At 36.8% G+C, this 15,796-nt stretch overlaps 2 protein-coding genes and 1 pseudogene across 4 annotated transcripts; all 3 read left to right on the top strand.

Annotated features, from left to right (window-relative positions):
• The first annotated feature begins 315 nt into the window (after positions 1–315).
• LOC137743560 (uncharacterized) lies at positions 316–5,256 on the top strand. Its single transcript, XM_068483475.2, has 8 exons — positions 316–558; positions 983–1,038; positions 1,110–1,234; positions 1,751–1,910; positions 2,688–3,115; positions 3,299–3,799; positions 3,998–4,145; positions 4,776–5,256. The coding sequence occupies exons 1-8, from the start codon at positions 490–492 to the stop codon at positions 4,897–4,899; spliced, it is 1,611 nt and encodes a 536-aa protein (XP_068339576.2). The 5' UTR covers positions 316–489; the 3' UTR covers positions 4,900–5,256.
• An 889-nt stretch (positions 5,257–6,145) lies between these two features.
• On the top strand, positions 6,146–8,383 carry LOC137741896 (putative F-box protein At3g58960; annotated as a pseudogene). The gene is made up of 4 exons (XR_015953595.1): positions 6,146–6,247; positions 6,951–7,561; positions 7,766–7,900; positions 7,988–8,383. The product of XR_015953595.1 is annotated as a putative F-box protein At3g58960 (transcript).
• Positions 8,384–12,440: 4,057 nt separating this feature from the next.
• LOC137743740 (putative FBD-associated F-box protein At5g56430) lies at positions 12,441–14,944 on the top strand. Of its 2 annotated transcripts, XR_015953452.1 has the most exons (4): positions 12,441–13,333; positions 13,644–13,817; positions 14,372–14,421; positions 14,497–14,944. XR_015953452.1 is itself a non-coding variant. In XM_088679980.1 (3 exons), exons 1-3 carry the CDS (start codon positions 13,735–13,737, stop codon positions 14,734–14,736), a joined length of 423 nt encoding a protein of 140 aa, XP_088536106.1. In that variant the 5' UTR covers positions 13,264–13,734; the 3' UTR covers positions 14,737–14,944. The 2 variants fall into 2 exon arrangements, 1 of the variants encoding a protein (XP_088536106.1); XM_088679980.1 differs by having other exon boundaries at positions 13,264–13,817; positions 14,322–14,421.
• The last annotated feature ends 852 nt before the right edge of the window (positions 14,945–15,796 follow it).

Genomic DNA, 15,796 nt, shown 5'->3' with positions numbered 1-15,796 from the left:
GAGTCGCAGCACAAGAAGGCTTAGGTTTTTTTATTGGGAAGGTTGAGGTTAGAGAGTGAGATGATTGGATAAATGACTAGGAAAAAAATATAAAGTGCATATATAATTATAATAATACCTAAAAAAAAAAAATATATATATATATATATATAAATGAATAAATAAATGATATAATATTAATAGTAGTGGTACGGTATGGTATCACTAGTAATGATTTTGAATACTATTACAGTACCAAAAATGTATGATACGGTACAAATACTATACCATTAATAATGATACAATTTTTTGACACAACTTTAGTATAGTACGGTAATTCGGTTAGTATTGGGCAAAAAATTCCACCTAGGCAAAACGCAGAGAATATGGCGGGAAAAGAAGCGAGCCTTGGGAGGGAAACTCATTGAAAGATCTAATCTTTCACTTTCACGCCTTTTACTGTTTTTCTAAGGGAGAATCGGCGACCCAAAATTTTTCCTTTTACAAAAAATGGCCCAAACGGAAACCCTAGGAATCATCCAAGACATCGAAACCCTTGTCTCCGATCAACTTCAAGTGGTACCAATCCCTCTCTCTCTCTCAATCTCTCGTTTTTCGTTTTATTTTTCGCAATTTTACAGTTATTATATTATTTACTGTAATTATGGCATGACCCATCAAATTTTCAGCTTTAATTTTTGTTATTTTTGTTCGATTTAGTGTTTTTGCTGCGTATTACTCTTTGATTTTGGAGCTAGCTCTTACTAGGGTTTTGGTGAATTTCTAATTGTTTCAAAAAATTAATTTTTAGGGATTTGTTATTGGGTTAGGTTCAAAAATGCAATAAGCTTCGGAACCACTTTCAATTTAGCGTGGATATCGAACTGTTACTTGTGTGTTTCGTGACAAAGAAAATTCTTGATTGGAATTTGAGTTAAGATGCATTTAACTTCGTATAAGATGGTCTAAATTTAGTTACTTTCGGTACTGAATTATGTTATAGGTTTCCTACAAGTGGCTGAGTCGAAATTATTTGGTGTCTTCGAATGCTGCAAAGAGGTATAGGAACTGTCTCAAAGCTTGTGGGTTGCATTTCTTGTTTACAAGTGATTAAATGTTGTTTTGTATAGGTTACTCCAGGAGTTTGTTGAAAAGCATGAAAATGGGTTCGAAGTGGTGTATGTTTTGGCTGGCTGGTTGAAGAGCGATCCTTCAAGCTACCATATAAGGCTTGTTTCTGGGCCTAAGCTTACAGGTGACATATAATTGTAGACTAGTATGTATGTTTACTTGTGCTGATATATTTTCAAGTAAAATCTAATAGGGAAGCATCCAATTATATTCCTTTTAAAAAGAACACCAAGATTTTAAATCAATGGTGAACTTCCTGGTTCTATTAGATGCAATAGAACATGTTAAAAGAGCGAGAGCAGTAGTTTGGAGTGTTAGATTCCCAATAGGACATGCATACATGCATAGAATTAGACCTGTTGTACATACGTGGACTTGAGTGATGGTTGACACAATTTGGAATGTAATAGATGCTATTATTTCTTTTGAGTTTAATCATCCTTTCATGAGCTATTTAACAATGGTTTCCATTTCTTACTTTAAAATCTTTTAAGTGTGCTAGTTGAAATCAAAGATAATTGTTCATGCTTTTTCTGGGTCCGTCTCATAATCTTTTTGTCAGACATTCAGATTTAGTCTCATCATTATACATCTGGTAAGTGAAATATTATGGAACTCATGTCTGTCAAATTATATGCAGAAGCAAAAGAAGAATTTGATGGCAACTGCTCAGTCGAGGTTTATAGTGTGCAAGCTTGCATCCCAAAGGATCCAGCTGCACTGTGGAATGCTGAATTTGTGCAAGCAGAGGAGCTCTTTAAGCAGGCTCCTACGGTTGAGAATTGCTTGAGAGATAACAGGTATATTTCTTTCTATCCTACTATAAATAAAAGGTAGGCTTTTTAGCCAAAATGGTCCCTGAGATTTACATAACTCCTCACTTTGGTCCCTAAGATTTGAAATAGATAGAATTGGTCCCTAAATATAAAGAGTTTATGAAGTTTAGTGCGTCTAATGTATTGCAACTTTGCAAGTCTGGCAAATCTAACGATTGCTGATTTCTGCTCAGTAAGGATTACGTAATAGTTGGCCTTGTATTCATTGGAATCTTTTCTATACAGCACAAAAAGAAGAAAAGTAAATGAAAGTGATTTGTCACTGTAACCACTTAAATTTATTTGGTTGATTTTTGGTTTATGAAGAATTTCTCCTGTTAATTATCGTAGGAGTACATTAGTAGTTAAACATTGACTTGTGAAGTGTGTATTTTAATCCTAACTTAAGTTATGTAACAGAAAGCACTTAATCAATTGATTTTTTTTCTTTTTTCTGGTGGGTGATTATAAAATTTGCATTCTTAGCTCATTAGATATTTCAAAATTCAGAAAATTTTATAAGATGGTAGTTGGCTTTTATACTTTACAAATACCAAGAGTTAATTACTTAATGTTCTGGAGTTTCTGCTTTCGTGCTCATGCATGGTCAAATATATTCATCCCAGTGGTCATTGTTCCATTCATACGTATGATCTATTACTTTTTAGTTATATAAAAGCATTTCTACTTATACACCTGCTTATGTGACATTTTAGCTTCGTTACCTTGATTTTCAATGCTCTTCTTTGTTGTCTTCTTCAGGTTTGGTGGGATTTCCAATTCCTTTGTTAAGCGTAATGTGGATGGAGCGCCATTAAGCACTGAATCTCCGCAACTTAAATCTAAAGCAGTAATAGGGCGATCAGAAATTAATTTACAGGCTACCAATGTGGTCAGAGATGTCCAGAATAAAGGGCAGCAATCTAGCCCAAAGGTTGGTTTACAGGCTACCAATGTGGTAAAAGATGTCAAAACTGAAAGTAATGGAACAAGAGTTTTTGATCAGGCTAACAAACCTCCTGCAGCTAAAGAAAAAGTTCCTCCTGTGCCTATGAACAAAACGAAACTCCAGAATGAGAAAAGCTCTTCTGCTTCTGGAGGTTCATTGGCAAATTTCTGGGGCCGGGCATCTGTGAAGTCAAAGTCAGATGCTCCAGAGAAAAATAATACTTCCATTCCTGATCATACTGGTTGGTTTCCATTTATCATTATCTTAAGCAGCTTATAAAAATTTAATTCTACCTTCTGGAAGTGATGGATAAGTTGGGAATTTATTCTCTGAGAAGCATTTTAAATGCAAATAGGTTCTTTGTTTTTGTGCTCAAGAATGTATCTGGCTCAAATATCTCTATATATCCTTTTTCCTGTTTCAGGAGCTAGTGCAAATCCTCAAACTTGTGCTCAAGAAGCAGTAGCGGGTGTCAGCAGTGACGATGATGGTCAACAAGTCAATTTTAAGAGATCATCCAATGGCGAAGGCACTAGGAAAAGGAGGGTTGTCTTTGATTTCTCAGATGATGACGAAGATGCAGTTAATTTAGCATCACTGGAGAATCCAAAAGGGCAATCATGTCTAGATCTGAAAGAAAGCAGCAAAGTTATGGTTCCAGAGAGAACCAATTTGAATTTTGACGAGCAAGTAGAAGATAACCCCATGGTTAAGGAAGAAATATCTGTTGATGGGGAATCTAACGAACCTTCCAGAGAAGATTCTTCAGTTGTCAGAAAAGTGATAGATGCTGGGATTATCCTTAAAGAGAAGCCTATTCCCGAACAAAATGTGAACAAAATGGATAAACCCACCAACGCTGCTTCAAGTTCACCTAAAAGAAGAAAAGTTATGAAGACGGTGATTGATGAACGAGGAAGAGAAGGTAAGCTGTGTTTTAGTTTATAAATCGTCCCATTAGCAAGATGTTGCTTGGCAAGCTGGCAGGGCTGTTCCTGTTTCTGCTTCTGCTTTAAAATTAACACCTTCCCCTTATTCAACCAAATATAATTAAGTTGGACTTGTTGGTAATTTTATCTTTGACTATGTATATTAATTTGTTCTTTTAATCAAATTTTTGTAGTGACTGAAGTAATATGGGAGGGTGAGGAGACAGAAGCAAAGAAAGCCGACAGTGGTGTAATCAAGAAAGCCGGCAGTGATATAATCAAGAAAGACGACAGTGATATAATCAAGAAATCTGATAATAAAGCTCCCAGTGGGGTTAACAGGTAAATTAATTTCTTTTTTTATTTGCTTTGGTGGTTTCTATCTTAGAGAATATCTAATTGGGTATTATAACCTACTTGATAAAGGATGCTTGTAACACAAGAAAAACAGTTCATCTTGTTTGATTTCACACACTATTCTTTTTCACATCATGCAAATTCTTGATCAGTTGGATTACGAACATGCGGAATTGTTCACACCTCAGTAAATTCTGCCAATTCCAACTCTTTTTGTAGTTTGTGGGTTGAAACAAATGTTACAAATATCAATGGCTCATGTTAGAAACAGGTGATTGTATTTGAAGTTGCAAGTTTGCAACCAGGTAGCAGGCTTAAACTGCTAGAATATTGAATAATTCTGTTCCGGATATCAAATATCAGGTAGACCGTAAAATGCCAGAAAAACCTGTAGATCAGATGCTGTATATCTTAGTTTCTAATTTCGGTGCTTCACTTTTGTTCCCATATACTTGTACTAGCATTTGAATCATTTATGTGGTTTATTTGATTGCCTAGATTGGGCAGGAATACGGTCTTGTGTTAGTTATTTTGTGCCAATTTTTTTATCGATCTTTCTTGATGTTTTACCTTGTGCCTGATGACTGAACTCTAATTTTGGATACGTGAATCCAGGCTTCCTGCAGCTAAGAAGTCAGTGGGAACTCCGACAAATGCAACTGGGAAAGCAGGAAACAAGAAAGGAGTAAACAAGGATCCTAAGCAAGGAAATATTCTTTCATTCTTCAAGAAGGTCTAGAGGCCTTTTTAAAAGCTCAAGTACCCTGCAGGAGTGTTTGACTATGTGGTCCCTTTGGGTAATATAGGTTTTCGAGTTGGCTAGATGTCACCTTTCTTTGCGGTCTAGGGGGACGGGATTGGGGTGGGGGTGCATTGCTCTCGCATCTTGTTCTAATTTTAAAGCCGACGGAAGGGAGGGTGCTTGTTTTCCTTCACTGCTGCTAATTTTAGGCTCGGATGTGTATATTATCTTCTCTCAGACTTGCACTTGATCCAGCATATTAAATGTACTGTCACAATTTATTTTTGTAGTAGCAGAGTGCAGACGCTGGGCCATTTTGATCGGATAACCTGATTAAACTACTTTGAATTCGAATGTGCATGTCTTCGTATCCTACCTTTGCATCACGTATTTAGGGACCGGATGAATTCTCCGTTGTGGTCACTAGCCATTCAAGTCGACCATTTTGGTCGAATACGACCACCATTTGAAAGATTTTGAAAATATCTGTTGCAGTAAAATCTGATCTTGCACACTATAAAGTTCCTTGGCAGCAAGATTTCCGGTTTAAAGATCCCAACCCTCTCTTCCTCGAGCCTAATTACGTTACATGGTTAAAAAAATTTCACTTTTCTAATCAGAGAGTAATATTTACAAAAGCATATGTCTGGCCTGAGTGCTGCAGTCTTCCCCTAAGCCTCGTCAGAGGCGATTGTTTGAAACTTTTCAACGAAAAGAACTTGTTCATATCCAAACTTTGTGGTTTTGCCGGTATGTTCTCTTGTGCTTGTAGTTCTTGTACTAGTAGAGATGATCAAATTTATTTTGCTTGTGTGACTGCACATTTTATTGATTCTGCTTGGAAGTTGCAGAAGAGAATTATCGCTTTTGTATGCTCGAGTATGATCATAACGCTTATTGTAAGCTCGAGTATGGCACTCTATCAAATTGTTCTTGTGCTTGGAAGTTGCAGAAGAGTCATTGGAGTTCTACTTTGCTCCTGTTACAATCATGTGTGAATTACAATGCTGCAATCACCGATTATTATAACGGTAAGCATGATGCTGATCTTTTATGCAAAGTGGATTGGGAGCTTAGTTTTGTGTTCATGGAGTTTTTGAGTGTTTTTTATGAAGTTGCAATCTCATTGGGTTCAAAGGTTTATTCTCCCAGTTCTTGTATGGCTTTCTATCATTTGTTAGGCATTAGCTTTACATTTTCCAAACACAAATCTCATTCGGGGTTCAAAGCGATTTATGACATTATGGAATCGAAATTCAGAAGCTATTACGAGTTCATGTTGCCTAGTTTCTGTTTAGCTAAAGCAAGAGTCCCCACGATGAAACTACGCGGCGTAGAGCACATGGTGAATGACATTTCCGAATATTTAAGCGCGCCATTGAAATTCAATAAAAAAGCACTAGACACTGTTGCATAACCAGGATTATGAATCCAAAATTGCAGAGGTTACAGAAGTTACAGAACCTTGTGCTACTTAAAACAGTATGAGAAGAAGAGTCGATGTTCATACTAGCTGGTGAGAATATATGAGGCAAAGCACTTGAAATTTGATGTAAAAGCACTTGACACTGTACCAAACTTTTTAACACACACATCCCACAATTTATATAGCAACGCATGATGTATCATCCTGTATAACGGCCACACTGAAAAATCTCTCCAATTCAACAATAAAAATGTGGCAAAGCCCAAATAAAGGATGAAAAAGGGAGTGTGGGAAGCCTGGATAGAAGATTCACACTTAACACTCGACAGTCGCAGCAGAACAGACACGGTCAAAACGTAGTTCCTCAGTTCTTCCCGCCGTTTCCCAGTAACCAATCACAGCGTTTCAGGTACTTTGCTTCATCTACTTCCTTACCTTCTGTTTGGTTACCAAGAAAACTTCCAAATTGATGGTATAAAATTCAAGCCTTGCCCTTTTGCATTGCTGATGAATTGTTAAGATTACTTAATCTTTCTTTTCAGCTGCTAATTTCTAGATTGAATTGAATTGGTTTGCGCAAAAAATGTTCCATTTACTGGGTTTTTTGTTTTAATTTCTCTAGACAAGTAGAATTTCATATGTCAATATTATATATGAACTTGACCTTCTAGTTGAAACGAATTCTAGTGATGATTTTATATTTGAGTTTCCTCAATGCATTTTTAGTTATAAAACACTAGTGGCTCTGAAGGTGTATTCAAATTGTATTAGCTACAGTCCTCCTACATCAGGGTGCTTCCTAAATCTCAAGACCCTCTATGTCGGAGCTGAATATCCCGATGGTGACTCGGTGGAAAAGATTTTTTCTTGCTGCCCTGTACTTGAAGATTTAACTATAATGGGACTTCTTGGTGAATATGAGGTTTTGAATTACAAGATCTCTGCGCCTGAATTGAACACATTAAGGTTGAACTTACCTGTATATGTTGGAGATCATGATCAGAACCACAGTATTTTTATTAATTGTCCGAAGCTTGAAAACCTTGATATCAGGCAGGTATTTTGTCGAGTTATATATTTCTGAACGTCAAATCCCTTGTTAAAGCCAGTTTTACTCTCTTTTTCCATAGTGCGGAGAATCTACAACCCAATTTCGATAACCTTGCAATTACGAGCCTGACAGGAATTTCTAATGTTCAATGTCTTTCTCTATCAGCTCATCATTTTTTGAAGGTAAATATTCTTTAACCTATTTCTTTTATACTATGTTTGGTAGAGAGGATTCATACAGTTGAGCCCACTTACAGCGATAAGGCTTGTTTGTTGTTGTTTTGGTGTTTGGTATAGGAAGGAAGAAGGAAACAGTATGTTCTGCATAAGTAAATATTTAATTTATGCATGAGTTTTTGTTTTATCGATATATTATCTTTCATGAAGGGTTATTGTCTACCGGCATTTGATAATTTAAGAGAACTGAAGCTGGTTCTTCACGATTGCTATCACTGGGATTCGCTAACAGAGTTGCTCAAGAGATCACCTATTTTGGAATATCTTGTTGTAGAATATGAAGAAGTAAGATGTATTTCAGTATTTTTGCTCTTGCTAAGTCATTCCAACGTGCAGCTCTTTACTATACTCATTTCATTCACATTTTTTCAGGATAAGGAATGTGTTAACAATTATGATGAGCATGAGTACTTAAAACATGTCTTATACTCACAGCATCGATGGAATACACCAGAGTCTATGCCTATTTGTTTGATATCACACCTCAAGACTGTCGCTATAAGGGGATTCAAGGGATACCCGCATGAGAAGAAAGTGGCAAAGTATCTGTTAGAGAAAGGTAAAGTTTTGAATAAGATGACTATTTATACAAAGAGTTAACACAGAAAAGGGGTTCTACAACTTGCCAAGTTGAATTGGTCTAAAATGTAAGTTTTAATTCTTACAAATTTTTTATTTGGAAGTCCAGTGTTGTGTTTTGGATGGATTCTGTTACCTGAGTTCTTGATGAGACCAGCACCTTTGTTAATCTTGAGACTGATCAATTTGAAGATGTTTGTTTCGACTTGAATATGTTTCCTTCCAATTCTTTAACTAATGGTGGCATTAACATATTTGAAGATATGTGCTTAGTGTACTCGTACCATGGTTAGCCTGTTGACACGTTAATTTCCAATGGATGCTGTTAGTCTTAATGGATCAATTTGCAGATGTTTGTTTTGGACTGCATTCATTTTAAACTAGCCGTTGCTTTTCAAAAAAATTTCCTCCCCCATAGCTCTACATAACGACCAGTTGAACTTATCTAAAATGCTAAGCTTTTATGAGGTTTTTATTCTGTTAAGTCCAACGTTGTGTTTTGGATGGCTTCTGTTACCTGAGTTCTTGATGAGTCCAACACCTTTGTTAATCTTGAGATGGATAAGTTTGCAGATGTTTGTTTTGAGTTGAATACGTTTCCTTCCTATTGTTTAACTGATTATGGCATAAACATACATGAAGCTATGTGCTTATTGTACTCCTACACTGGTTTTTAGTTGATACATCAATTTGCAATTTATTCTCTTAGTCTTACATGTAATGATGCTACCGTTGACATGTTTAGGCCATACGATTAATTTAATTGCGCAACAAGGCTTGATATTGTTGAAAGCTCATATAGAAAAAACAAGGAGGGCTGTTTTTTACCTCCTTGCCTCCTCTCCTGCTTTGTGCGAATCTCGTGGTATGAAAGTGAAATGTAGAAAGTTTAAGCCTGATATGGAGACTCATTGGAACTATACTTTGCTCATGTTACAAACTTACAATCCTGTGTGAATTATTCTGCAATCACTGATTTTTATAACGGAAAGCATGATAGCGATCTTTTATGTGAAACAAATTGTGAGCTTAGTTTTTGTTCATGGAGTTTTTGAGTGGTTTTTATGAAGTTGCAATCCCATATAGTTCAAAGGTTTATTCTCGAACTTCTTGTACGGGGCTCTATCACTTGTTCTGCGTTAGTTTTACATTTTCCGAATACAAAGCTCATTTGGGATTCAGAGCGATTTATGACATAATGGAATTGGAATTCAGAAGGTATTGCGAGTTCATGTTGACTAGTTTCTGTTTAGCTAAAGCAATGGACTATCATAAAACACATTGTGAATGACAGTTTGGAATATTTAAGCGTGCGACTGAAATTTGATGCAAAAGCTCTTGACCCCTTGTTGTATGTATAACCTTTATAAGGTTTATGAACCCAAGTTTGCAGAGGTTACAGAACCCAGTGGTACTTCAGTCGTAGGAAAAGACGATTCAATGTTCATGCTAGCTGGAGAGAATGTTTGAGGCAAGAAGATATAAAGCACTACCGACCAACCGAGCTGCTCAATAACTTGACAACCTCAATGTTCTAGCTTGGTGGAAATCGCATCAAGGGACGTTTCCTGTGCTTTCTGTTATGGCACGCAATCTACGAACTCCTTGGGTGTCTGCAACAGCAGCAGAGTCTGTTCTCAGTAGTGCAGGGAAGGATGACATGGTTGAGAACTTTGCAAATCTGACCAAAGCGATGGTGATGAATGATCAATGATGACATGGTTTAGTTCCCTTTTTAATTGTGGTTTGAAACAACTCCATTTTGAAGCCCAAAGGTATGGAAGCCTGGAAGCTTAAAACTTCACGGTCGCAGGCAGAGCAGAAGCATCCAATATCCATGGTTGAAAGCATCAACTTTCTCAATAAGTAGAAGTTGGGACACTAACCAAACAGCTTTGCAAGTCCAAAGTTTCTCAGTTCTTCCCGCTGTTTCCCAGTAAGGAATTACAGCGTTTCAGGTACTTTGCTTCACCCTTATTATAAATTCCATATCATGTGTTTGGTTACCCAGAAAATGATAAAAATGATGAACAGAAGCTTAAGGTCTTGCCCTTTTCGTTTATTTCTGAATATTTTTTTTATTAAATTAAGTGTGTTTCCAGAAAATGCATGGTAATCGGGGTTGGGCTGTACATTTCGCGGTGGATGGTTACCGGAATTTGCAGATCTGAGAGGAACGGGGGGACGGAAAATGGGGAAACACAGAGATGAGGGACGGCGTTCCATAAACTCGGTTCAAATTCATTAAACCAGAAATCCGAAATCCGAAGAAACCCGAAATCCAAAATCCGAAATCCGAAACCGAAATCCAAATTCCGAAATCCGAAATCCGAAATCACCCACCCGAAATCTAAAACCCTAAACCCTAAACCCTAAACCCTAAACCCTAAACCCTAAACCCTAAACCCTAAACCTAAACCCTAAAATCTAAACCCTAAACCCTAAACCCTAAACCCTAAACCCTAACCCTAACCCTAACCCTAAACCCTAAACCCTAAACCTAAACCCTAAAATCTAAACCCTAAACCCTAAACCCTAAACCCTAAACCCTAAACCCTAAACCCTAAAAAACCCTAAACCCTAAACCCTACCTAAACGAACCCTAAACCAACCCCAAACCCAACCTCTCTGCAATTGCATTTCTTCACGACAAAACGCAGACAGACATTCAAATTTGGGTTTTCTTTTCGACCCGTTTCTACTTACCACCCTTCGTTGTCTCAATCTAATCTCGACACCCAATTTAATCCAACGGTAACCAGCAAGTGAATGAAGCGAGACAGAGAAAGAAACCACTCTGCAATTGCATTTCTTCACGACAGAACCCGGACAGACATCCGAATTTGACACAACCTCTGCTTCACAGGCTTCTCCTAAATCCTAAGCTGTCAATCTTCTTAATGTCGCTCTTTCCCCTCAGGTCAGTGATCATTCTTTCTTCAATTCTCGTTTACCTATTTGCAAATTTTTACTTTTTACCGGAGAAAATAGTAAAGTCTGTTTGATGAACGCTTACAAATTCATCTGACTTTGAGCAGAATATCCAGACTTTTGAGGAATAAGCTTGCCCCTGATATCTTACTTAATCCGGCTTCTGGATAACAATGATGATTTGAGCAAGTGCTCAAATGGGCTTCCCTGCTTGTGAATTTGAAAGCAAGTAGCCTTCAATGGTGTGTTGGCTTCTATTGTCAATGAAAAGAGAGCTTTTCGAGATGTTTTGTTTGTGTAGAAGGAGATTGTGACGGCCGGAACCTTGCCAATTCTTGTTGATGCTTTGAATGTTTTGTTGGAGGCATTGTTTAAGGCCGGCCGCGTTGAGTCTGCTCTGGATGAGTATAGGAGGATGAAGAATAAAGGGTGTATTCCTGTAGCAGAACCTTTGAGTTTCTCGTAAAATCCCTTATTGCAAAAGACCGATTGAAGAAGACTGTTATTGTGTGGATTCTGGAATGGAATGCTTGATCTTGGTTGCTAGCCTGATTTGAGTTTTTATTCCTGCACAGTACCTTTGTTCTGTCTGGAAAATAGATCGGAGGTGGGGAATTAGATTGTTCGAAATGATGAGAGCTCCATATTGCGGAGAATCTACAACCCAACTTCTTTAACCATGTGACTGCGCTTCTTGAGCATCTTTTGAAGGTAAATCGCTTTAACCTATTTCTTTTACACTCTGTTTGGTAGAGAGGACTATATAGGAAGGAAAGAAGGAAACAGTATGTTATGCATAAGTAAATGTTTAATTTATGCATGTGTTTATGTTTGATCAATATTTTATCTTCATGAAGGTTCATTGTCTTCCTGCATTTGACTATTTGAGCAAATTGAAGCTCATTATTAATGACTGCTATTACTGGGATTTGCTAACAGAGTTGCTCAAGAGATCACCTCGTCTGGAATTTCTTGTCGTTGAACGTGATGATGTAAGTTGTATTTCCCCTCATGTAAGTCATACGATCGTGCACCTCTTTACTGTTTTCATTTCATTCACACTTTTCAGGAGTCAGATTGTGTTGCCGATTATGATGAGCATGAGTACTTACAAGATGTCTTATACTCAGATCAGTGATGGAGTACACCGGAGTCTGTGCCTGCTTGTTTGATATCCGAATGAGCGGAAAGTTGCAAAGTACCTGTTACAGAGTGGTAAAATTTTGAAAAAGGTTACTATTCACGATGAGGTATTCAGAGATTTGATGCTGCAAAAGGATTCTAGGAAATGCCAAGTTAAATTCTGTAAGTCCAGTCTTTATTCTGTAAGACAGTAGAAAAGTTTTAGCTTCTTTGACGTTTTTATTCTGTAAGTCCAGTGTTTTCTTTTAGATGGATTCTGTTAACAAGTTAAATTTGATTCTGCAAAATGATTATAGGACTTAAATACAGTCTGTTTGGTAACCCAGAAAATATTCATTTATGATTTATAGAAAGTTTCCGTTGTTTATTTGTGATGATTAGCAGCTACTTCTAGATTAATTTTTTGGGTCTGTTTTGTTTTCATCGAAAAGCTTTTCTCTAGAAAGAAGAATTTCACATGTCAAGATATTTGAACAGTCTGAAGTTTATAAACTAATTGAATGGAGCATAAATTTAGAGTTTCTAGTTTCTAGTTTTAATTTAATTTAATTTAATTTTTTAACATTTTGATGCAAGAGTTGAAGATAGGATTAGTGGATTAGCAGATGTCGGAGCATCAAGCAAGAGTGAAGATAGGATTAGCGGATTAACAGATGCAATTCTTTGTCACGTTCTTTCCTTCATTCCAACAAAGTTTGCTGTGAGAGGCAGCATTCTGTCTACTAGATGGAATAACATATGGGCTTTTGTTCCCACTTTGGACTTGAAATTCAAACGCATGTCTGTTATGTGGAAGAATGAATATCTTTCTGACCATGTTTGTTGTTTGAACTCTGTCAATTGGGTACTTGCCTCTTGTGACACATCAGATATTAAAACTTCCGACTCCATTGTTGCTCCCTTGTTGAGGATTTCTCTCAGATTGATGGTTGGATCCGCACCGCCATTAGGCAGAATGTTGTTGAACTTGATCTTCATGTTAAAGCATTTATACTGATGATGAAGTTTTCCGACTTTGGAGTTGCCTAAATGCGTTTTCAGGTGCAAAACACTGGTGCTTTGAAGGTTAGTCAGATTGTATTACCTATATTCCTCCTGCATCAGGCTGTTTCCCGAAACTCAAGTTCCTTGATGTCAAAGTTGAATGTCCTGAAGGCAACTCAATGGAAAACCTTTATTCATGCTGCCCTGTACTTGAAGATTTATCTATAAATGCGACTATTGCAGTTGATATGGTTCCAAAATTTAAAGTCTCTTCACCTGAACTGAAGACGTTAAAAATGTCCTTCTTTCTTAATGTGTTTGTTGTTGAAAAAGATATTAAGTACTGTATTTCTAAAATGCCCCAAAGCTTGACAGCCTTGACATTTGACAGGAATATTTGTCGAATTATTCATTCAAGAATGTAACATCCCTGGTCAAAGGCAGTGTGTATCTCCATAGCCATTAAGCGGCTGAATACCAGGATGGCGTTTCTGACCAAGCAACTGCGCTTCTGCAGGGATTTTCCAGTGTTAAATATCTGTCTATTTCAGCTCATGTTATGGAGGTAAGTATATGCCCCAACTCATTCTTTTACGCTGTGTATGACTTAGGACACAGAGAAGGGGATTTGCACAGGGGAAAAGCAAATCCCTTCATAGTTGGACAGGTTAAAGCAATCAAATAGTAATTTCAGTTTTGGGGTAGGAAGGAGATGACAAAGAAACAGAACTGTATCTGAGTAATAAGATACTCGGTTCCTTTTTCCTTTTTCCATCATAATCCCCTTTTATGTACAAAAGAAACGCTTCCACGATCCTAAAATACAAGGGAAAGACAAATCCCTGGCATGCCACCTTTTCCCGTTCTTTTTAGCCCGTTAATCATTCTTTCTTTGTACCAAAAGTAGTATCTGTCTGTAAAGTGAAACCTGTATTACGTTTTAGCAATTTTTTATTTGAATCTGAATGTTATGTATTATTAAATTTTTACTTAATACACTAGTATATATTTGATCTTTAACCTATGTTTTCGAGAAGAGTTATCATCTGCTTGCATTTGATAATTTGAGGGATTTGAACCTGGTTCTTTACAATTACTATCACTGGAATTTGCTAACAGAGTTGCTCAAGCAATCAGCTAATTTGGAATCTCTTGTCGTCGAATATGAAGTAAGATGTATTTCGACTCATGCTAAGTCATAACAACTTGTTGCTCTTTACTATTCTCATATTTGTACTTTTCAGGACGAGGAATGTGTTGAGGATTATGAGGAGCGTGAAGAGGACTTAGTTTTCTTATACTCAGAGCATCGATGGAGCACACCTGAGTCAGTGCCTATCTGTCTAATATGCATTAAGACTGTCACTACAAGGGGATTCAAGGGATACCCACATGAGCAGAAAGTGGTAAAGTATTTGCCAAAGAACGGTAACGTTTTGGATAAGATGATTATTTATCGATTGATGGCTTTTACAAAGAATTAATGCTTGAAAAGGCTTCTAGGACTTGTCAGGTTGAACTTCTCTGAGATGCAATTTGTAGCTTCTACATGGTTATAATTTTGTAAGTCCAATGTTTGGGGTTTTGCTTTCAAAGTTGTAAATCAGACCAGCATTTCTGATAATCTTCAGATTGATCGATTTGTGGATGTTTGTTTTGGATTGTATACTTGTTTAGTTCAACTTCATTAAACTCTTTTTTGCATTTCTTTTGTATACAAGGCGATATGGATTATAGCGAATTATATTTGTGTTTTCAAAAAAGTTCTGGGCTTAGAAATTACACTAATTCCCTATGAGGTTTCAAATGTTTTCATCCAAAAGTTGATATAAGCCTTTATTTATAAGTTTCTTCCAAATGGCAATTGACAACTTTAACCTCAAAGATTAAATTAAGCGTAGACACTCCATGAGATCTATACTTATTTTCACCTCACAGGTTTCTCAAATTATGTTTCGCTGATCGCATTGTCTATGATCTAAGTTTTCGTATGCAATTCTACATGTAGCATACATAATTTGGTTAAAGTTATGCTACTAATTATTTAGCACTCAAACAAAGTCATTGCATTTGCTCTCTCATTTGTTTATCCCCAATGAACGAATTCGGTTAAAGTTATACTACTAATTATTTAGCACTCAAACAAAGTTAATGCATTTTCTCTCTCATTAGTTTATCCCCAATGAACGAGTGCAAATAACAACTCTCTTTCTGGAAAATCCAAAACCGAAGTTTGGATTTTCTTTTCTACATTCCTTGGCTACAAGCAGAGGCTCTAAAAGCTCTAAACTTGGGAAGACGCAGAGAGTTCAGCTTAGTAGGGGAGCAACCATTCCAAACTAGCCGTTGCTTTTCAATTTCTTGGTTTTTCAAATTTCCCATCAATAATGTCAAATTACACACTTGCATTCCCAAATAGACATATACAACGGCTAGTTCTGGGGATAATAGTGTCATTTAAGCACTAAAATTTCTCTATAAATACCCAAAAGCTTCTCCTTCATTCTTTTTCTCACACACTTCTAGTAACTCCTCCGAGTCCTC

Source organism: Pyrus communis, chromosome 11 (genome assembly GCF_041283825.1).
Source record: "Pyrus communis isolate YQ-2024b chromosome 11, ASM4128382v1, whole genome shotgun sequence".
NCBI lineage: Eukaryota > Viridiplantae > Streptophyta > Magnoliopsida > Rosales > Rosaceae > Pyrus > Pyrus communis.
This window is presented reverse-complemented; position numbering and strand designations above follow the sequence as displayed.

Excerpts from the sequence above, each read along its gene's own strand:
- LOC137743560 (XM_068483475.2), top strand. The coding sequence starts at position 490 with ATGGCCCAAACGGAAACCCTAGGAATCATCCAAGACATCGAAACCCTT. Across the intron at positions 559-982 it reads TCTCCGATCAACTTCAAGTG|GTTTCCTACAAGTGGCTGAG; the intron begins GTACCAATCCCT and ends ATTATGTTATAG. Across the intron at positions 4,146-4,775 it reads GCTCCCAGTGGGGTTAACAG|GCTTCCTGCAGCTAAGAAGT; the intron begins GTAAATTAATTT and ends ACGTGAATCCAG.
- LOC137743740 (XM_088679980.1), top strand. The coding sequence starts at position 13,735 with ATGGCGTTTCTGACCAAGCAACTGCGCTTCTGCAGGGATTTTCCAGTG. Across the intron at positions 13,818-14,321 it reads TTTCAGCTCATGTTATGGAG|GGATTTGAACCTGGTTCTTT; the intron begins GTAAGTATATGC and ends TGATAATTTGAG. Across the intron at positions 14,422-14,496 it reads CTCTTGTCGTCGAATATGAA|GACGAGGAATGTGTTGAGGA; the intron begins GTAAGATGTATT and ends TGTACTTTTCAG.